The following is a 23,819-nucleotide window of genomic DNA, read 5'->3' as shown; positions in this document are numbered from 1 at the left end:
GTTTTAGAGGATTGCAGAGAGAAGCCCTGAATGTTGTCTGGAGGAGTGAAGGTCTGAGAACAAACTGCGAGAAGAAGATGTGGAAGAAGTGGTCTTTACTGATCAACAAGAGGCTTTTGCATGTTTAGCAGAACACAATCAAAACCTCCGTCCTCAGTTTTGAATGAAGGTTCACTGTTTTGTTGTTAACATCGCAGGTGTGCAGTTTGTATTCTGCCAAAAACTTTTTATTTTAGATGACTGTAGGGTGTTATCTGTTTTTTTTTTGCAGTCGTCAAAAGACCAAGATAGGCACCAGTGATTGGACGGCAAATTATTCTGAAGAATGGGAAAAGCCTGGAGAGGCTGGTTCTGTTTTCACTCAGGCTGGGTGACAGAGTTTGGAAAGGTTGCTGCATGTGAAAAGCAGGACTGCTGTTTCCTCAAGTAACTGATTAACTGCTGAAAAATCGCCATTACAATTTCCAAAGGCCCAAAGTGATGCATCAACAGTCCGAATACAAAAGATATTCACTTTAAAATGGCAGAAGTACAGAAACCATGATGTGTCAGCATGAAGGTCACAGTAATGGTGGACAACTGGATTCTATTCAGAGGTGTTTCTAATAATCTAAATTTCTAATTCCCAGTCGTGTATGTAAATAGGGAGGACAAAACACCTCTCAACATAACCAGCAGCTTTAACTACGGCTCAAGAACAAACATAGAAGTGAGTTTATGTATTTTGTCACCAAAGACTGAACATTAATGCTGTAAAGGTATGTATTGAATTTCGTTAGTTTGTGCAAGTGCACCTAATAAAGCGACCACTGAGGGTCTATTTCTTTTAAAGCTGTGAAAGTGATTTTGCTGGAGTTCCACTTTTGTACATCCAATAGGAAATTGGGGGATTTTTGGAAATAGGCTGTTACCTTTTCTGGCTGAAAGTTCTGATGTTTTATTTCAGTTTAAAATGTTCAAGTTGGAAGAAAGAAAAAAAGCTTTGCATCAAGGCCTCTTTTCATTTCACAACAGAGCATTATTACAATTTACTAAATTAACACTTCACAAGCTTTCTTACTCTGTATTGCAGGCACAGTTTGAAGGATGAATGGATTTTTTTTTTTCAAAGTGAAGGTTATGCTCAACTTGAGCCTGAAGGCAAATAAGCGTAAACATGACAACAACTAGAATTACAGCCTCACCAACCAGTCAAGCTGCAGTTTGCATCCGTGTCTGGCCAGACTCATATGAAATATGTAGTGAAGACTTTGAAGGAATTGAATAAAAGGTAGTGAAGTGTATTTTTTGGTGAAATGGAATTTATCACTATATTGACGTGTGATTCCAGTGAATAATGTCCAGTGAGAAATCTGCCGCCTTCACTTTACGACTGCTTTTCACAGAGGACTAATAGAGAGCTTCATCACATGGTGCAGCAACAATCACCTGAAGCTCAATATCAGCAACACCAATGATCTCTGGATATAAAATGTCATCACGGCATCATTTTATCCTACAGGACATTTGTGTGAAAAACACACACAAACTAAAAACCTTGTTTCTCAGCCTCAGCCTTTACATTTACTTGCTGAATACGGTCTGATAAAACTCAATAATCTTAATCAGGTTAATCTCAGTAAATCTCTTTGTTATTCAGCGGTTGTAACCCCAATAACAGCCGAATCCTGCACAAGAAGCACAGATGCAACACAGGGACACCATAGGTAAGCATCTTTATTGGGATACATACAATGTTTTACAGGTAAGACTTAAATAACTCGCAGTTTTGTACATTAAGTGCGACTTCAATCACCACACATCACTTAGCTGAGAGGGCACGACACCAAGCACGACAGTCAAATCAAGTCGACATGGAGAATCATTTGGGGTGCGGGTGGAAGGAGGTAAGCACACTGTTTGATTTTCAAGTTATTACACAAAATGAACATCTGATCATTAAACTGACAAAGACCAATGTACACACAGTACGCACTCATCCTCACAGTAATACACAAACACACATGCACAGGAATAGTTCAGCTTCGAGCTGCCACGGCCGGAGCTTGCTGCTGATCAGTGGACTGGAGTTGTCTTCCCAGGTACTCCCTGTGGAGGAAAGAGCAAGTTACACGTCAACACTCCCAACAAAAATCCACTTGTAGTTGCTATCCACCTGATAACCTTCAATACACCTTAAATATCATTTAAAGGAATAGTCTGACATTTTGCCATGACATGTAACATCAGTGAGTGATTACTGAGCTTTAGAGGTGCTGGCAGACCTTGTTACTTTTGGATAGAGCCATACTGAATTGACAGATTAGATGGTGCCAATCTTCTCATCCAATGCTAAGCAAGAAAGCAAATACGCATATTTCCAAAAATGTGCAACTACTCCTTCAGTGACATGTATTTCAAATCCCATCCAGCTGATTAATGAAGTGGAATTAGGTCCTTTAATATCCTTAAATATCAGAGTAAGTGGTGATTTTAACTGACAGTCTCATTCTCTGAATATGAACTTCACTCGCTCATTCTGACCCAGACATGATGTTAGTCTATGTGTTGAAATAAAACTCCATTATTTTGAAAGGTCACACTTCTCCTTTAGGTTTCTTTTTGGCGGTAACATTTTCAGATATGATGTCATGAAACTCACCTCACTGCTACCAGAAATATCAAATGTCTCTCACAAACCTAGAAACGGAAAAGGCTGACGATGGAAAGCACGCTCGCCTTAAAAACTAAGACTCAGACCAGTGAGTGCTGATAAACAACATTGGTCTATTTTTAAAGTACGAACCACAGCAGTGAGTTTATACAGCACAACATGCAAGAGACACAGGACACAGCACAATAGCCTTTCTGTGTCATAAAACTTAAAAGTACTTTTCTGCGTTTTTCCATTTTTTTCTCTGGTCTCGTTTCTCATCTCCGGTCAAAGCTTCCACGCCACTTCAATGTTTGATCTCACTGCGGACAACTGACCCCGATGAACAAATCAAGCAGGTGTGTGCAGTGTTTGAGGGCCAAAATTCTGCATCTGCACCTGAAAATTTTACTGATCTGAATGAAGTGACTTAAAGAAAACAAAAAATGCAGTTAATTAATGAAATGGCAGGAATGGTTCTCATACGAGCTCGCCATCAATTCCAATCTATCGAAGTCAACAGCTTTTATCTTTAGATCATTATCCTCTGTTTCCCACAGGGACTTACTCACAGTGTCATGGAGATTTTCAGCTTTTAAGAGGGAAAAAAACATCCAACTTGAAAACCCTCCACACTTCCCTGACATTGTCAGTGAGAACCTTAGCTGGTCTACAAAGAGCAGCTATACAGTATGTTCACTGCCAGGGAGTTAATAAAGGCAGATGACAATAATTGGAAAGATGAACAAGAAGTCAGTGTTCTGCAGCCAAAGCGCTCTCAGATGCATCTGTAGCTGCTGCATGAATTAATACCTAAACACAGCAATATGAGTCATGGAGGTTGAACAGCAAGATACTGGCTATACTTAAATCACATGCTATATAAGGAAATACATCAACTCTCTTAAAATACAAATTATAATGTGGTTTATTACCAATCTGAAAGTGGGATACAATAATCAGGTCTTACTGTGTGCGAATACGGCACCAGGCAGTGAGAGCCAATCATAAGATAAATGCATGCTAAATAAAAACAGTATCAGAATGAAATCCACACACTTCAGCAACCTAATTTACAACACTTTCAATATTCAGCCTTGTCTCTGCAGAGGAAAACACATCTAAAGGCCCTTTTACACAGAGCGTGATTTGCTTTGCCAATTCATTTCTCTGGCACTGGATCACTGAATGTAATAAAACACATACGGGGAGCAATTTCACTTTGCTGAAATGCCACATTCAAGGTCAATTTTCTTGTATTTTCACCTTTGATAACATTACATTATATCACAATCAGTTGACAATAATTATCCAAGTGCATTCACAAGAGCACGCTGCTGCTGTTCCATGACAAAGCAACAACAATAGTGCGTCACAGTAACTATTTACTGTTTCTGACAGTGGGGCTGTCCCTTGTACAGGTCTACTTCTTTCCATTTGTATTCTATGGATGTTTTCACTAATCACTGATGTCATGATGTGTTTGAGTTTTGGTTCCTTGGCTTTAGTTCACAGATGTGTTGTTTAACCCTGACCAGCTTGTTGTTGTTGGGAGCAGTCACCTAACATGACAGAGAGAACGAGAGACCTGCATCTTATTAGATACATATATTAGAATATTATAGATCTGAGACAAAACTGACAGAAGGACAACAGGACTGAGAGAAAAAGGGACAATTACAAATCTGTCTGCTGCTTCAGCACCACGGACAGCATCATAGATTCATCAATACACAGCAGATATATTTCCCAGCAAGGTCCGGCCATGAATTCTAACTTGCACAGACCTCAGTCAGATAAAGGATCCATGAGTCCGGCAGACTAAACATATTTAACTGAACAACCCACCGCCCCTGCACTCTCTCTGCTGCTAGGGGAACGGCAGGCTAATGAGATGGATTCATTTTGGTCAATCTGCCTACACGGGGTTTGGCCACAACCCAAAAAGGTGGATCTCTAGTTAACTTTGTGCTGGCAGCCTGCGGATATTCAACCTTTTCTTTCACAATTTCATTTTCCTAGGCTCCTGTTACCAGGTTTCCATTAGTTAACACTAAGATTCAACAATTCCACCAGCAAATATTGCACATTTTCATGCTGTTTATTCCATTATCCTATTCTATTGGCTTTCACAAAAAAAGCAGTAGATGAATTTAAACTAAACAGATTGATTAATCTGATTATTACTGCCAAAAACAACAACAACAAAAATACCTGAATGCTGTTGCATTCTTTCTAACAAGTAGAGCATCATTTTCAAGAAGCTTTATGTAATAATATAATGTAACAACAAAAGACAAAGGTATCTTGGAAATAAACAGCATTCAATCACTGGAAATCAACAGCGCTTTCTATTCAGTGACAATTTCAGTGAAACAAGGATTGGTAAGAGGAATATGAATTTAAGGCCATTTATTCCCTTGAAATTCTCGGCAAGGTCACTTTCACTGCCTCCCTCTGGCTTTTTGAACAGGAGCACACTGTGATCTTCAACAGGCATTTTGGTGAACCTTATAGCCAGGCTAGTGCATGAAATGTTATCTAATAATACGTCATGAAATATCGACTTCTGTATAAAGGGCTGTGCTTCAGTCTTTGACACTGAGGCCAGTGCAGCACCAGGACAGAATGACCATCAATAGCTGATGGGCTTAAACAGCAATCCATCAATACGGAGCTGCGTGGCAAAAATCACACTGACTCATGATTCTTTCCAGTTCAGGAAACATGTTAAAGAAAATGACTTCAAAGCAGAATAAAGGCCACAAGGATGAATAACAATAGTTCCTCAGTTCATACATCCATCTGGGCTGTTGTCATGACAGCAGGGGCCCTTCAGTAAGAAGATCTTCATGGAAACAATGGCAGGGCAACCCACTCAGGTGACAGTGGGTGTGGTGAGCTGCTCTGAAAATATCTTTGATCACCTTTTCAAAAAAAATAATAACATCAGCAACCTTAGTATTTTCCTCGCTCTGCAGAAGCATTCACATATCTCCGTTTTCATGAAGGCTATGAATTGAGGCAGCACACATATTTCAATGTGGCGAAACAACCATGAGACATAATAACCCCTCACATAACAGGCTCTGTCGAAGTAAACAAACTAGTGGAAAAGCAGCCAGGATGTAACAGAGAAAACTGTAATGAACATCCCATCCCAACATGCCCATGCTTTTCATCATTGTCTTTGCTAAACTATTTTATCATATCAACACAAAAACAAAATCAGTCACTGTGCTGCCACATCAGCAGACATGCTGAGTAACAGCATGTCACAGCCTAGAGTTCATCAGAGGAGAAGGACTGGGATGAAGCCTTGGAAGGTGAAGAAGTGAAAGAAAATACAAAGATAGATGAATGTCTTCAGATGTGATTTGTGTGCCAGGCTTTTAAATTAGACGCTGCTGCTTTCACGCAGCTTTACAACAAGCAGTGAGTGATGAAACATCCATTTCCATATAAAATCAAGTCAACTTTGTTTTGTGTATAAAAGGTGAGTGCTGAACTTTGCATCAGCTCTTAACTCAGACTACAACTCATATTCAAGTTCAATTCTTGCAGACAGATAATAAAATAACAACATGAGTTCCAGTTTCTGGGATTCAACATACGGCCAAATATTGTCAAACACAGGAATCTAGATCACAAAGATCTCTTTGGGCTCAAAGGAAACTTCCCGAAACGACCAAATCATGTAATTAACCCTGCATCTGCCCTTGCTAACAGTTAATGACTGTTCAGCCTGCAAGATGTTATTATGGATTAAAAAGAAGCCATCTATCTCACACTGAAAGTCACAGCATTCAAGCTGAGGTGGGGAAAGGACATCTTGCTTTCTATTGTATGTCTGATAATGAGCATGTCTTTCTTTTCAGTTACTGAAACAAACCTTTTGTGCTACAGTGAATAAATAAACTTATGCCCGCTCTTCAGCGAACATACAGTTTGCACAGAACATTATGGTCACTTAGATGGGAAAACAGCACGACACCATGACATTAAACACAATACCTCCATCCACAGTTGCTCAGGGAGCAGAGTGTGTTTTAGATAGTGGCAGCAGAAACACACTTTCACTTGTTGCTTGTTGATTTGTTTTGTGTTTCTGAGCAATCCAGTCGATAGAAAAAAAAACACACTAAGTTGAGTTATAGTTTTCTAAATGACTAGAAATATATTTTAAGAATATTTTAGAATTGATCCAAGATTGTCCATATTTGATCTTAAATTAGATGAGAGATAGATGAGGAGATTAATATCACTTTTCTGTCTGCACATTAAATGTGAAGCTACAGCCAGTTAGTGTAGCTTAGCACTAATAGACTAAGAAGGGAACTCACTGTTCCTCTTCAAGAAAAAATCCCACAAATAACCCCTGTAAAGCCACCACTGTCAAGTTGAACAGATTCAACAAATAAGACATAAAATGGTACATGAAATGGTAACAATCATCTGCTCTAACTCTCTGCAAGAAAGCAAAGTGTATTTCCCCAAATGTGCCCAAGCATTAGCCTAGTTAGCTAACTGGTGCACGCACAGAGGCAACCTTTAAAGTGCAGCTGTGCAGACAAAGCTCTGCACACATTGAACAACCAAAAAAAAAAAAAAAAAAAAAACTCTTCCTCTTTGCACAAACAGTCAGAGCAGAATCCTCAATAACCTTTGGCTTCTACATTTCAGCCTTTGTATTCTCCATGAATAACATAAAACACACAGTCAAAACAGTTTAGTAGCTGGATGGTTAGTCACTAAAAGAGGCTACAAAGACATTAAATACTGATGTAATAAACTAATATCTTTGTATCTCATCTTTAAAGGTCTTGCCATGGTCCTCCCACACAGGTATATTTCACTTATTTTGCTTAATTTGATCTTTCTTAGGACTGTGTGGATGTGTACAGACTGAGCTTGACTGACGCCTTTATAAATCTCCTGTTAGCTTTGTTGCACCTGTTGGAGCAAATTAGGCTTTTATCATTCTCATCAGTACACCGAATACATTGTCCTCACATAATTTCCAGCAAATCTCCGTCCAACTGAAACCGAAGTAGATAATCACTCAAAATCAATGAAAATACTTGTGAGGGTATACAGGGCATTAAATCATTTATAAGTAAATGCAGGGGGTTGTTATTTAATGTCAGAAAGCCTGGTTTGATTAAAACTATAAGGACTACTTTTTTTCATAACAACGTCTGGGTGATAAGTGGCTCATATAAATTATATTGTTGTGTATATACACAAATGTGTTCATACCAGTTGTGGACCATGAGCTTCTGCACAGCCAACAGGGCGTTGTAACGGACTAGCTGGTCCTCGTGGTGCATATGATTCATGACAAGCTGTTTTCCACCCAGTTGCTCAATCACCCTGAAATGGGAGGAAAAAAGGAGTAATGGGAGAAAACCTTTATCCATACAGAAAACAGGTACTATTTCAGTCAGGGGTCACTGACCTTGTAAAATGATATAATGGTATGAAAAGGAGAAACACACCTCCATAACTCCTGTGATAACACAGTAAATGGTGTGACCAAAGAGAAGAAAAGTAGGTGAATATAAAGGAAGTCTGGTGAGGACACTGATCCTAACGGGGTCTAATTACAAGCGTAACACTAGAAATGGGGCTTATCAACCCTGAGACCAGAACACAGGGTAATAAGATTGATGTGGGAGACAAGAAAAAGCTATTAATCTGTCAATCACACAGTGTCTGTTGATGGCAACCTAAAGAATGCATAGGAAGGATGTGGAGATGAGAACTAGCAGCCTCACAGGATTTAAGAAGGTGGACAGACACTCTTAACTTCAGCAATACAGAAAAGAAACAGACAACAATCTCTTTTACTTCCTGAAGATTGTGTGTGTTTTTCAGATAGATCAACAAAAGGGCCAACAGAATCACAAACATTACCAGTAAAATTATTGGCAAAGAGCTGAAAAAACTGGATGTATACATAGAACATATACAGTATACAATACAATAAATTGTGTCTGATGCTTTTCAGCCTATTACTGTCTACCATGTTTCGGATGATGGGTGAAGACGGTATGTCCTCCTGCTGTCCTTTCAGCGGCTGAAGGGACAGCTGGTTCTGAGGACAGTGATTGAGGTGTGGATAGGACGGGCTGGAGGCTTCAGTGGTGCTTATACACTGCTGCTATCTCACTTTAGACATAGATTCACATGAAAAAAACCATAGTGGATATGTTTTTTTGCATTGCAGTTTATCATTATGTCTTGTGATACTACCACAACGGGGTGCAAAGGTCAGAAATTCTACACAGAGTGACTTTAGGCTTTATTATGGATTGTTTTTTTCCTTTTGCAGAAAAATGCCTCACCGTTTGCCACGTGGGTAATGTCGCACATACTCTCCAATGTCGTGAGCTGCCACTGCAATGACTTGTGGATCATCAGACACCTCCAACAGCCTTGTCAAGATCCTATTGAAGAAAAGGCAAACAAAAGGAGAGGCACTGAAAAGGAGGTCTGCCTGCATCGAACGGCAGATTCCATCACATGTTATTCACTCTGAAAATCACAGATTTCTCAGATGCTTCTAGGCCATCACTTTACTGAGAAAGCTTCATCAAATAGAGATTATTTTTCTTATCTAATCTTAGTTGGGTGTAGAAATGCACTGATCTCTCTGAAAGCCTGACTTAATGTTACTCTAAAACTGAGGAACAACCCAAACACTAACATCTTAATCCAAGGACATGAGACAGAAGGCATCCTCTGAAACAGTGACACCTCAGGGTTCAAACTGAGACAAAGCGTGGGTGAGAGTCCGGGAAAAAAGACTAATAAAAAGGGAGGGTAATTTAAGATGAGATGATGCCTGATCTGATTACAGAGAGAGGACAGTGATGAGACAATGAGATGGATAGATCAGGATTTTTACTGAATGTCAGTAGGCCCAACAGAGTATGTGACTGGAATAACAAAGCACAGAGAAACAAGTTGATGTGTTATCTCTTGTGGTCTGAGTCCTTGGATGGGCCACACACACACACGCACACACACACAACAAGAATGAGAAACAATATAAAGAGGCTGTACAACCACTAAACATGATGCTGGCGAGTGTGTGCCTTTTTGGTAGCTCTTAAAAGTACAGCCTGAGAAGTGAAGGCACACGGTGTTTTGTATATATGTGACATTCGACACTGAAACTTTCAGTTTCAATTAATTTAAAACTGTTTAAAATGAAGATTATACAACTATCATATTCCTGAATTTGGGAAACAGTATTAAATCTTTCAAAGCTTCATTTTCACATGCAACTTACATAAAACAAGACATAAGTCTGCAGCCACGTTAGCTAGCAGTTCTGTGAGGCTGAACTTTGCTAAATGCTAACATCAGCATGCTAACACGCTCACGACAACAAAGTTAATATGCTGATGCTTTGAAACATTCACCATGTTCACCATCTTAGTTTAATATGTTAGTTAATATGTTTAATATGAGAGTGTCATTAGTTTTGCAGGTATTTGGTCATACACCAAAGGACTGGACAAATTGAAATTTTGACCTGATGATGGCGCTACAGAAAAAGTCGGACAAAAACGTCTTTGCAATCCATCCAGCAGTTGTTTTGATATTTTATCTCAGAAAAAGTGGTCAGCCTGAGTGCACAACCAGCTGACTGACGTTACCATTCCTAAAGCTATGTCATTTCTATTCTTACTCTTAAATTCAGTTCAACACATTTTACAACACATGTTTTATTGAATTCAAAAGCCTTTTTAAAATTGGTCCTACACACTTTCTTTTTATTCAGGAAGCTGGATTAAACCTTCAAAACCCCATTGTCACATGCAGTTTAGAGGAAAAAAAACTCAATTAAACTTTTCAGAACAAATCAAGTCTTTTAATTTCAGTTCATTTTAATTATTCTCTCTAGAGGAAATATCTTTTGTATCTATAATAAAGCATATTTTGTGCCTTTGTGTAACTGCACAAGCTGTTCTTTCAGCAGCATTGCTCTTAGTGGCTCCACCAACGCCAAGGTAAAAAAAAAAAAAACGGGAGATGGAGAAAATAAACTGTCTGGCTGCAGTGCATGCTCCTTCTTACTTGAGGAGCTCGTAGTTCTTCTCGTTCAGGCGGACAGCATTCTCACGCCAGAACTTCTCAGACTTGTGCACAGGACTCCATTCTAGGCGGCCGGACTTGAGTTCAGAGCTGTACTCATCAAATGAGCTGTTGATTAAGAAGAAGAAGAAGAAAAAAACAGTCAAAGGATCGTCACTGTTATTTCTCCTTCAGCAAAAAGGAGCTACTTTCTTTCAACCCATCTGTTGTGAAGAGTGGTGATTTAAGAGGCGTAGCCCATTTTCAAGAGTATCTTAAGGTCACCCACACATGTAATCAATGCAGCATTGCAGCAAGATGAACAGAAATGTCTTTAGAAAATAGACCACTTCATAGACCAGATTGATGCATAGCACTACAATACCCTTAATTCTAAGACTTAGTCCAAACATTTATTTTTTACATTCATCACATTCCATTCAGTTTTTTCACAATCACAATCTGTACAGAACTTCTGGCTGAAAGTAAATGGTTTGGTAAAGTATGCCTGACTGAATGATCCTCATGAAATGGAGTCCACTAGGTACCTGAGATCCTGCACACTCTCTCCCAGCCTCTCCAGCAGGAACTTAATGTCCTCGGTGATGTCCTCATCATCGTACTTCTGCTGCTCAAGGTTCTCCAGCTGCTTCAGCACCTTGCACTGAATCATGGCCAAAGCGTACTCCTGTCGGGTCTCCCTCTCGGCTGCCTTCTCCAGGAGATTCTGTCACAAAGAAACAGCGTGAGGAAAAGACTTGATTTGTACACTACACACAAACGCAAACATGTGACTACACTCACTCAAAAAAATATCAGAAATTGGCTTAACAAACAATTTAAACATATCAGCTCGAGCTTGCTGAAGCTGTGATGGGAATTTGATAATGAAGATAATTGTTCCTCGTAACTTTAAAAAACCCTAATTTTAAAAAGTAGTTTGGCATGTATAGAGGCAGATTAGGGGTCCAAGGTTCTTCACTGAGAATGAATCCTCTTTTTGAGCACAAGTATCTTGTGTTTAAATTAACAATCATGTGAGGCTACTTTGTATTTTTTTTCAATGTCACATGAAGTAATGCTGTCAAATAAAGATATTACTGTAAATAGGGTTGAGAGACCTGATGGCAGAAACTGAAATTTTGCCATACCATTTGTACTTTATATTAAAATGTTTCTAGGTGTATTAGGCTGTTGCAGATGCTTGGTCACAGGCGGTCGTTTGACCTGAGAGCAGTTTCAATATATTTACACTGGTCTGTAACATTAGGCCAGTCTTACTTTTACTCTTAGGTTCACTGAATGCAAGTAAGACAGCATCACAAAAATACAAACTGGCTTGTTTTACGCCTGAAAAATAAGTCATCCTACCCCCCGGATAACGAAGAGCCATGTTTCCACAGTAACAATCAGTGACACCAGAGGATTCAAATGACAAAAAGAAGAAAAGGTGGCTCCTAATTCTGTGGTTTCTGAACAGCGTTGTGGAGTGAGAAGTGAGCAGGTGAAGTGTTTGCAGAGAGTGCTGTAATCTGCTGCAAATATACAGCAGTGAGCATGTCGTCGGTCATAAATAGCTGAATTTATACAGAGCTTTTTATATAATGGGGGTGGGAGACATTGAGTTTTGGGTATTAGCCAAAAGCCGAATTATTTTATTCAAAACAGTGTGTAAAACTTCTTTATCATAATTTAAAATGAACATAGTGTGAAGGAGGCTTGTATCCAAACCATAGACTACCAGTATCAAATGACATTATTGAAGTTGAAGTATTGAATTTCTCCCCAGGTGGACACTGCATTTAAAAGAACACTTTGAACCAAGCTTCCGTTTCATGTGAGTGAGGTGTGAAGGGGATGAATGTAGAGCTGTGCTGCAACAGGAACACAATGTTCAAGTACTGTTAAAGCTATTTCTGTAGCAAAATCTCTGGACAAAGTTGCAGAAAAAAGTGGTGTTGACATTTTGGAGTGACACTAAAGAAAAGTGAATTCAAGGGGGTCTGACATCAAAGACAGCCACTCCATCCATGATCCCGCTCTCTGAACCCTTTACGCCACCATTGAGGGCATAGCTACAGCTGACTACAAATATCAGACAAATGTTTTCATGCAAGAACCTGCAATGTGAGCACAGCATCCTTCTTAAATACAGCAAAAAGGCCAAGTCACAGCAAATGCTAAGAGCCTGCTTGCCTTTCAAGGTCTATGGCTAAAAGAAATGTCATGTTTTCCTAATTGTAAAAAAAAGAGAAACTTTTCGTACCACGGACAGGTTAGGGCAAACACATCATAAACACAGTACTGCCTTTGAGGATGTGTTCAAGGACTTCCAGATGGTCGGGATAATTCCAGTCACACTGCTATTCCCATGTGGTGAGCAAAATCATTTGCATAATTAGGACATTTGGGAAAATAACAACATGCTGAACAATGTAGAATATTTTTGTCGAAGAATTTTGTGAAAAGCAAATTCCTATCACATGTGATAGTCCCAACTTCCATAAAATTTGACACACAGTAGTGAGCCTTTGGGTCTCAACAAAACAATTCTGTATTTGCTGGCGATGAACAATGTTTTTGTAGCTCTCCTAACTCACGATAATGGTAAGATGAACGACTCTGGGGAAAATCCACTGAACGTCAAGACGTTTCAGGGTCTCCCTTCATTGCTCACCACTGCCTTTAATTAGCTTAAATATAGCACTAAACTGAACTACAAACTTCTCTGGCCAATTAAAAACAGAGCCCCTCGCTTTATGGGAGCACTCACAAATGCTTGACATGACAGCGCTGCTTGCATGAGAGGTGTGATGAATGTGCTTTGAGGGAAATTCAAAGCAGGAACATGTACAGTCTATTGCGGCAAACATAACACAGTACAGAGCATTCTATAAAATGTGGTCTCAAACGTCAGTAAACAAAGACACAAGAAAGGTAGTCCTTTAGGAACACAGATGCCTATTTCCTGAGGTCACAATTGCAGTGGAATATTGATGGGAACTGGCTGACAGAGAAGTAAAAGCAACCTTAAATAACTTACTTTAAGTTGGGTTTCAAAATCAGGCAACTTTCCTCCACTGATGTATGAGCTCATGTTTCAATCATGTAATCAATGCCTTTACCACACCATTGTGCTCTGTCAGCAAGGTCATCTGACCCGACAGCAAGGTCGCTGTGTGGCTGTCTGGTGTTGCCAGGGTGGACTAAACCAGAATATCTCTGAAGCCTTTCACTTATAATTCATTTTTCCTCAAGGCCATGATTTGTAGAGAAGAAATTAATATTAAGTTTTGTATTTTATGTGGCATACGTTGAAGTTGGCCAGGTACCACTGGCTGTTGACTAGACAAATGCAGTGTTATAGCACAAGATTGTTACCGTTAGCAAAAATATCAGTATACAGTATGTTAACTTAGGAGAGGCGTGTTGATCTGTATAAAATGCTTACTAGTGAGAACAAAGAAATCACTTCTGTTCCAAAATCCAACAATCAGCCCTCGGAGAACCTGGAAGTATCACATTGATTTTCATTGTATTTCTTAGATGTTTCAGACCTGTGTTGGTGCCCTGTCAGATGAAGTTCCTCTTGTAAAAAAGCATGCACAGCATGAGAAGATAAACGAGGCCACTGCCATTTATTTAATTTTTCCAGGGCGTAGTATGGGGCATGCATAAACACAAAACAACAGAGCAAGTCTTGAACGCGGCTCTTAAGACTGCATTAAATATTCAGTAGATGTTTAGAGCAATCACAGCAGGCAGCTGAAAGGGCAGCATGATCATAAATGATATATCTTTTATGGGCTTGGTTTTGCAAGCTGCCTCTTCTGTTGTTTTAAGAGTTGTTATTTTAATTTGTTGCGATACACTGCGTGGTGAAGTATAAAGCCAAATTAAATACAAATGTTCAAAGTGCTGTCCAAGATTCAGATAATACACACAGTATGTCCTATATCAGTATAAAGGTAAGGTAAAATATTTGATAGCTTAAAAATAAAGGACTAGTAGAGCAGCGTTTTCCAGCCAAATCATAGTAGGGGTGTGTCATATTATTACGGATAATGCTGGTATGATTTCTAATATGATAAAAACCAACCAGCCAATGTAAATGTTGCCTTATTTTCCATGTGGTGAAATGTTAGTTCAAATCCAACAGTAAAGAATAAAAAAGGGAATAAATCTTGGGGGCCCCTTGGCCAGTCCATGAGGCAGGAAGGGACAGCAGTTCAGCCAGTGTGGTAAAAACATATCTGTGCAAAATGGCATTTTAGAGACACGCAGAATGAGTGAGAAATTCTACACATACCCTGAAGGCTGCCAGAATGATTCGAGTGACCTTCTCCTTGACAGACTCCTGGAGGATGTCGGACAGCGCTGGCACTACGTTGTAGCGTCTCAACTGCTCACAGAGCTGAGGACTGAAGGCCAGGAGCCAAACACAGAAGATCATCTGGTACTGGAGCTGGAAGCCACACTTGTTGCTCAGCACCGCTGTGATGCTTTAACAGAAAAAAAGAAAGCACGAAAGATAAATAAAAACTATAATGAGAAAAAAAACACTGCTAGGAAAAGGACCACTATATCTACCATCTGTTTACTAATAGAGGAGCTTTCACAGCTGTGTGCCTACATGCTGCTCATCCATTATCTCTGATGATGGCTGAGATTGAAATGTTCAGACAGACAGTCTTTAGATAACAGAAGAGCTGCTCAAAATACAGAGTACTAATGACCACAGATAGACAGCACAGCGTACATTTGCAGAATTAGCTGGTAAGTGCAGAGGTGTGGAGTTCATAGACGTGCAATCATTTTCTGATCCAAACTGAGCAGGAAGGCTAGTTTTACGATGCTGCATTAAGAAAAAAGTATGGCAAAAGATGGTGGGAATCACTAATAATTTGTACCACAAGACAGTTTGGCAGTTAAACTCTTAAAAAAATTCAACTTCCACATCACGAGTGTTGATTAACATCTCAGACAATTTCTGGCCGTGTAAACTGCAAAACAAAATAATCGTAAACATCCCTCACATCCATGTGGGACTTTTGGGATCCTCAGCAATATTTTTCCGTAGGTCCATTTTTGGACGGGGTGGAGATTTTTTTTCTTTTTGAGTAGAAGGTAGATTTCATCAAGATTGTGACGCATACAGAAAATTAAAGTCACTGAAATTGTGGCCTCTGAAGTTTTAATACAGTTTCCAAAGCTTACAAGCATCACACAAAGGGTCAATTTATGCCATGTCAGGGCCATAGAGAGAGCTCAGGTCATTTTACTGGACTACCAGCAGCCTTAACAAAATGAGGTTAATTTGCTTCCATCAGGACGGAGATTTCCCCTCTTGAGATGGCACTAACAGGAAGAGGTCTTTTATTCCATCAGTAATTGGCTCTTTAAAGAAAATGTAATTTGGCCTGTTAATAGCCTTGGATCTGACAGGGTGCTCCTCTAGTTTCTAACTTCTTCTTCTCTGGTGGTTTCGGTGACGAGTAATGATGGCAAATGTGGTGTTGGTGTACACTTTTCTGTATTTACTATTGCCTTTGCTTATTGTTGTACTTTTGTGTCCTGTATTCTATATTGACAGCTGTCTGAATGGCAAGTTGCACATAATGTACTCCAGATTTATATTGCTGCTGTCAATGGATTATTAGGATAACATTTAACTTACTGATGAATTTGATACACCATAAATAAAACACCATGAGAGTTCTTTTGATCAGACCCATAACAACGACATCTTACCGCCACCATCTCACCATGACTACTCTGATTAATTTGAATTAGTATTAAAAAACTGCAGGTATCAGGAGTCATTACTCACCAGTTGACTCCATCAGCCTCCACCCAGGCAAACCTATACTCATTGACCCTCAGCATCAGCTGAAGGCATCCAGCCACACACTGGACATACTGGGAGCTCTGCAAAATACAGAGGCAAACGTTTACTCAACAGAAGTATAAGCCTTAGCTGTGTAATCAGGAAAACAAACAAAATGTTAGAGGGTCAACTACAATTAGTGCAGGTCTAAAACATGGAGTAGTTGACAAGCAGATACAGCACGTGGAAGAAGGCCAGTCCAAAACTTGCATTACTGTCACCAATCAAACCTGAGGCATTGCACATGCAGTATAGTATTATACATCAACACATGCTAGGCCACAGACCCAGTAGTACGATACAGAGCAATAGCAGGGAAAAGTGTCCCATCACACCTGAGCAGAATAATGCAAATTGAGATTAGAGAGTGGAGGAATCTGAGAGGAGAAAATAGATCACATTAATCTGTTAATTAGAGAAGCAAAGAAGTCCAGCAGAAAGAACAGGCAGCAGTGACGACAAAAGAGTGGAGGAGTGGAGGTTACCTGGTTGTAAATGCAGAGGAAAAGATGATGTTCAGTTATTATTAGATAGCACTTGTGTCAATAGAATTCTGAGCACACTTCTCAGAATAATCATGGATGCTTGGTAAAGTATAGGAAATAAAATGGGACGATGCTGTTGCTGTGCAAATGCTATTCCAATTTTCCCTCGTTATCCTAATGCACAGGAGAAGCTGTGTTTGTCATGCGCTTTCAGCATTAAGGAGAAGTGGCTTACTGCATGCAATTTTCACATGTACAGTTAAAACCAACCAGTGGCAGCAAACACCATGCTGTCTAAATGGAGGATTGTTCTACACAGATCTCCAACAGTCTGCAATTATTAATGAAAAACTGGAGTGCAAGAACAGGATGGGAGAGATAAAGAGGAGAAAGAGAAAATGTGAAAGTTCACAACAGCTGACAGACGCCAGCTTGCACAAACTCTGCCGTTTTTTGTTTGTTTTTGTTTTATTTTGGAAGCGCCATTGTGACCGAAGATGCACTTCACTCATACTCACTTCACTGGGGGAAATAGTTCCTGCTCCTGAGCCTGTTTCTGGACCTGTACCATGTAGGTTCTAATGAGAGATAAACAAAAGAAACAGGTGCACAATTGTTCACAATCCATCGCGTGAAGCTACGTTTCAGAGGCACTGGACTACACCGTATGTGCTGTATGCTTGACAACACTTCAGTGACAGTGGATGCTCACTGATTTGATTGGCTGTTGAGGAGAGAAATGAATATCAAACACAATTAAAGCAGTTATAGTTTAAAGGAGATATTTTGCAAAGACACAGAATGTTCAAAACAAAGAGAGGCTGATAAAATCATGCTTTTGGAAGCGCTGTACCTGCACCGCCGGATATTTTAGAAATACCGGTGTGCAATGCAGAAGCATAAAAAGAACTGGAAATCAATATTCAGCTGTTTTATCAGCCCACTCCATAGTGCATACATCTGCCAAGGCAAAGCCAGCCCCTTCAGTGCAGCTTTCATCAGACCGACCATCTCAAGGCCTGACACGCCTGCTCAAACTCAATATAAATAAATACATTACATTCATTCAGGCAAGGTTTTCACAGTGAGCCCAAACAATAGAATTTATCCATCCATCCATTATCTATAACTGCTTATCCTTTGCAGGGTTGTGGGGGGCTGGAGCCAATCCCAGCTGACACTGGATGAGACACCCTGGACAGGCCGCCAGTTCATCACAGGGCTGACACACCGAGACAAATAACCATTCACACTCACATTCACACCAAAAGGCAATTTAGAGTCACAAATTAACCTGCATGTTTTAGGACTGTGGGAGAAAGCCAAAGCACCCAGAGGAAACCCAAGCAGACACAAGGAGAACATGAAACATGGGCCCAGCTGGCTGCCGGGTTCACACTCACAACCTTCCTCTTGTGAGGCGAGAGTGCTAACTGCTGCACCACCGTGCTGCCAATAGAATTTAATAAACGGAAAATGAGCAGAGATAAAAAGTAGAAATTACTTTGGCATTTAAGATGATTAGACTCTTTGAAAAGAAAAAGAAGGAATAAATTAAACTCTATGTGAGAAAGGGGTAGCAAAGTCTCTAGAAGCTGATGTGCCAATATCTAAGAAATTAATAACCAATGATATGACAAATTTAAAAGAAGAAACAATCGGTTAACTTTTTTCCAAGCTCAATTACACACAAAATTAGATTTCTTACAGCACAATAATTATAACAAACGTTATTCATTTTTTATTTATTTATAGCCATTTTCATTTATTAACATTGAGGTCTTTGTTCCACATGCAGTTAACAGCTTTTTTGACAGAGGTCACTGAAAACTCCTCTGTCACCCAAATATTTAGATAAATAGACTTAAATAGCACAAGATGGTTTTTAAAAACAAACTCTGATTTACATACCTGTGAACTGAGTTGGCTTTTGATCCAGTTAAAGTAGTAGTTCAGATCACTTCCCTCCATCAGATCACGGCCCCAGGCAGCCAGCTTAGCGATGATTCTTGCAGCCTAATAAGGGAAGACAGTTTAAATTCATACTGTTGTGCATGAACGACAGAAATGTAGAGCATGGCCATAGTAAACTGCACTGAAAGATCATAGTATAGCATTTAGTGGCAGCAATGGTAATCTGGCAGACCTTTAAAGCATTTCTTTGAACATTCATATAGCAAATGTATATTTTGAGCAACAATGATGAAATTCATTCATTTTGCTGCATTGTTTTAAGGTAAGGAGGAACTTAAAAAAAAACCCCACAACTTTTTCCATTTGTAGCACTAACTATATGATCATGTCCTCTATGATGAATTACAGCATCTCTAGTTTTATTCCAGGGAGATGAAGAAATAAAGAAATAAGAATACTGGGGAAGGCTGGACACACAGAGATAACAATCCTTGAATTTTAAAAAACTTGTCCTGAAAATCCGGCAGAATACTGAACAAAAGTGCAAAAATTACTGTCTAACTATCTCATGAACAATTTTGGCTTGCAAAGTGCCTCCTGAGTCCTGTGATTCTCCAATTTCCTCCTTGCAAGGAGAGGATGTGCAGAAATATCGAGGCTCTAATTAAAAAGCAAAATCAGCATGACAGTTGGATTGAGTTAAAGTGCTGTGTCACAGACTCGGGGGTTACATTATGCCCACCTGCTGGATGCCATCTGGCTGATATTTTTAATCAAGCTGTGCGTGCCCCATCATAGTACTCAGTTTGTCATTGGGTGGTCAGTCTATATTTGAAAAAAGGTGGCAGGGAGAAATCATTACATTAATTGCCTGTTTTGTGGAAAAAGGGGGAAGGCTGCTTTGTGAGGAATAATTGATGTCTTGCTATGATTAGAAGCAGAGTCACATCTATGAAAAATTCATGGCTGTGAAAAATGTAATGGACACAGTATTTTACCTGTGAAAATAGATCTCTGGTACCCTATTGAGTACACTGTATGCTTAATTAGAACATACAAGCTACTAAAAATATCCCACTGTGCTTTAAGTTTAAAGTATGGACTGGATGTTTCCTTGCTCCACAGCCCAGTGCACACATGTGTTGATGTTGTTCAGTATATGGACTGACAACGTTCCTCATGACAGTCGATAAAATTTTTCAACAGCAAAAAGCTGCCTGGGTTGTGGGACTTCATTGGGTTTGACATGCACCAACTACTCTAATGTCACAGGAACAGCTTGAGTTGTGATATGTCTTGCATTTGTATTTTTCCACTCTCTGAAAAGCACTCAGTATCAAAGTCTCTTAACTCACCATGTGGACAGTGAAAAGGTCTTGACGATTCAGCATTGGAAGGAAGTAGGACCAGGCGGTATTCTTTGTCTTTTTGGCGTAGTCAAAGAAGATGTTCACACGCTGATGATTCTCCTGAGTCAGAGTAGAGTTAAGATGTTAGATGAGCTCTTAGAATCAGATGCATCTGCTGCACAGCTGGAGAAACTGATTGACTGCATGGAACGCAATACATCTTTACAAGTTTGTGTATGAAAAACGTCATACTGACACAGAGTTACTATTACATGTTTAACAGGTAAAGCAAAACTTAACATGACATGTTTAAGAAGAAGGGAAGTCCATGTCTGGGTAACAGAATACTAACTGCATATTAGCCCATTCAAGTATTTACTTTTTTTTTTTAACTGTAACCATTATAAATTGTTTAGTGTTTCTTTCAGCTACATGAATTTAGCCAACTGAATTCCTGTGTTTGTCAGTACATTCATAATTGATTTAAAAAGTTCTAGGTGTATTACTCTTATCTTTTTATTTATTTTGTTGCACATAAACATGAACTTGGGCTAAATTTAGGTGTAAAAATTACTCAACCAACCATCTTCTTCCATTGTCAACTTCCTCATTTAACTTTTTTAAAAATCATGACACTTCCCAAGACTTTGAGTGGACACAAGAGCTAAATCAAAGCTCTTGCTTGGTGAAGGTAAAATGATGTGATCCTTTCAACTTTTCTGGCCAAAGTCCTGCTGTCTTCTCAAAATGTCTACATATGTCTACATGCGTGTCCTATTTGTCCATAGTCAGTGGGTCTGTCGGTATACCTGCAGAGTGTCATCAATCAGAGTCAGGATGTACTGGACTGTCTGCTCCTTGGAGATGTGAGCCATCAGGTTCAGAAAGGTCTTTGCACACTGAGCAAAACAAGATAGATATATACAAACTTGTATACTTGCAAAGGGCCTCCAAGACTTCTTCATGCAGACAGCTGTGTGTATGGTTAGCTTGAAAGGTTATGGATTAAAGATGAAGTTTGAAAACAACTACTAAGAAATCTAAAAGTGCACTGGTAAAGTATGTGTCGGATGAGAACATTAACTAAATACATAAAAATGCACAGATAATGTCAAGGACTTGATACCTGATGTCCTTCATTGGTCAGAATGACCTGTTTCTCCTCAGAGTTGGCCACCTCAAATTTCTTGATGAATTCACAGTCTTCAGCAGAGATCATCTGACTCCTATCAAGATACAATATATACAATCACTCAGGGCAATTTATTATGGACATTTTAGACTACGAACAACAGCAAGACCAACAGTGGATAGGCTAATAAATAGTGATGGTTTCTATTGATTGTTCATGAGGTATTCAAAACATCTCCTTTACCATATGGCGTACATATGTGCCACTGACCCGCTCACTGGAGGACTGACCTTTGCCCTATCACTAGCATGCTGCTTCTAATTGCAAGGGAAGCTTGCACAATAGTGGCAATTAACCTGGAAATACCACATGTTCTCGCTCAAGCAAAACACACTATGGATCGTACATGAAGGTGGGTAGTCTCAGTAAAAATATGCTTATAGTATAGCCATACAAATTGAAACAAGGAGTCAAGTCATCAGATGTTTGTTTTAGTAATGATGATGTGAGTCATTAGATCTGCTGTATCAAAACATCCAGGCTCAAAGAGGAAGTATCACTCAAGACAGTGAATCACAACACAGGAACTCGAGCAGAGCTGCTTTTAGATTGACACTTAGTTACACTAATGTATTCAGAAAGGCTGGTGCAATGAGAGCTGAAATGCACATCATGCTGAATTTAAGAGATAATGCAATATCATAGCAAAATAGATATCTTAAAGCGCGTATATTTTTCTAACGTCTAACTGCCAAATAGAGCCCTGAAACCTCTCAATATCATGAGAAGTAGACTTTCTGAAGCTGAAGGGGAATGTATGTGAATGGGGTGGGAAAATAATATATTGTAAACAACTTTCAATATAATGCAGTTAAGGACAACATCACCAGCACTACATCCTCAATAATAAAAGTTGAACAGATAATGTTGTAAGCTTTGTAAAGGCAGAGCTGTTGGAATTGCATTAGACTGTACAACTATGCCTGCTAAAGTGTCCAGTAAAAGTACATTAAAATTATCTACTGTTCTACTTACTGCAGGTAGGACTGCCAGTTGACCAGATTGGCTCGCACTTCAGCTGCCTTTGCAGCAATGATGTTGGTGGGGACTGCAGCGTCCACAGCCCCGCGGATATCCATCCTGTAATATATCTACCACGATAAGTGTAGATAAAAATCCAGCTCCACCTGGATGGAAAGACCAGAATAAACACAACTCAACATCAGGCATTGTTACAGGTTTGGGTTTTTACTACAGGCTGTAAATGTAAGATGCAATACATTAACCAATGACATCCAAAAACACAACGCCTGGTTTTGGTAATCAGTTAAATGTGCCATATTAGTTAACTATGTTGATTAGCTGTTGCAATGCTGTAACCAAGATGACAGCTATTAGATATGTAGGTACTTTTGAGCTACAAATAGTGTACCTTTAAAACTAGGAATACTTCGACGTGTGGCAGAAATATCAGCCTTTACGTTTCATCCTAATAGATTAATTCTGACGTTAGTTAGCCTGCTAAAAACAGCCCAGCATCTGAAGCTGAAACCGCTGGCTGTAGGCTATGCTAGGTAACTAGCTTAATCCAATGTCACGACATATCATGGTGGGTCTTTCTAAGACTAAGATAGAGAAACTCGATACACAGCGTATGACATTAAACTGCACTAAGCCTGTAGCCAAATATGACACACATATGTAAAACTGTAAAATTACAGCGGTAATTTTGACACAGGTGAAACCGTTAGCTAAGCGTTAGCTAGCGTCATCTAGCTAAATAAGATGTGGATGCTAACCCTAAGCTAGCTGTGCTAACGCAGCTTCACCTCCGTTCGGTCGCCGTGTCAAAATGATAACAGCTACACAGGTGGCACCATTTCCAATTACAGAATCAAACACATAAAACAACTGGGAATTTTTTGTCAATTGATAATGAATAACGGAGTAAAAACTCTGCTGAATTACTCACCCAGCTACTGTCCTATGCGAACAGCTGACAGACTACAACACGGCGTCACGTTCTATCATGTGACAGCCGGTCACATGAGTCAGTCTGACCCCAGCAGAAGTTAGAGAAGACGGACAAATCAGTTCCTCCCTAATGCCCATAGTAATTTAACGGTAGAACATCATGGCTACAGTCCCTTGGTATAATAATCTGGGCAATAGATGACTGACAAATTATATAGATAGATAGACTCCATGTCTCCTGTAAATAGGGGGGAATTTTATGAGCGTTTTTACAAAATTGAAGATAAATTAGACTTTAAGGATAACTAACTGATAACTAACTGCTGCAACATCATTAGCTATAAGCAGGAATATTATTAAA

The 23,819-nt window shown here is 39.4% G+C and overlaps 1 protein-coding gene across 1 annotated transcript; it reads right to left on the bottom strand.

Moving 5' to 3' along the window:
- Positions 1–1,698: 1,698 nt before the first annotated feature.
- Positions 1,699–23,524, bottom strand: atp6v1h (ATPase H+ transporting V1 subunit H). The gene is made up of 14 exons (XM_041949827.1): positions 23,457–23,524; positions 22,520–22,671; positions 21,479–21,578; positions 21,162–21,251; positions 20,359–20,472; positions 19,001–19,105; positions 17,608–17,667; positions 16,548–16,645; positions 15,027–15,219; positions 11,266–11,444; positions 10,721–10,846; positions 8,980–9,081; positions 7,892–8,005; positions 1,699–2,088 (listed from the first exon to the last, which is right to left on the bottom strand). Exons 2-14 carry the CDS (start codon positions 22,621–22,623, stop codon positions 2,019–2,021), a joined length of 1,455 nt encoding a protein of 484 aa, XP_041805761.1. The 5' UTR covers positions 22,624–22,671; positions 23,457–23,524; the 3' UTR covers positions 1,699–2,018.
- Positions 23,525–23,819: the final 295 nt, after the last annotated feature.

This window comes from Chelmon rostratus, chromosome 12 (genome assembly GCF_017976325.1).
Source record: "Chelmon rostratus isolate fCheRos1 chromosome 12, fCheRos1.pri, whole genome shotgun sequence".
NCBI lineage: Eukaryota > Metazoa > Chordata > Actinopteri > Chaetodontiformes > Chaetodontidae > Chelmon > Chelmon rostratus.
This window is presented reverse-complemented; position numbering and strand designations above follow the sequence as displayed.

What these genes read in the sequence shown, in the direction of transcription:
- atp6v1h (XM_041949827.1), bottom strand. Translation starts at nt 22,623, where the DNA reads ATGGATATCCGCGGGGCTGTGGACGCTGCAGTCCCCACCAACATCATT. An exon ending in TGACCAATGAAGGACATCAG is followed by an intron (nt 21,252 to 21,478) that starts GTATCAAGTCCT and finishes TGTTTTGCTCAG; the next exon opens with TGTGCAAAGACCTTTCTGAA. An exon ending in AAGCTCATGGTCCACAACTG is followed by an intron (nt 2,089 to 7,891) that starts GTATGAACACAT and finishes TTTCCTCCACAG; the next exon opens with GGAGTACCTGGGAAGACAAC.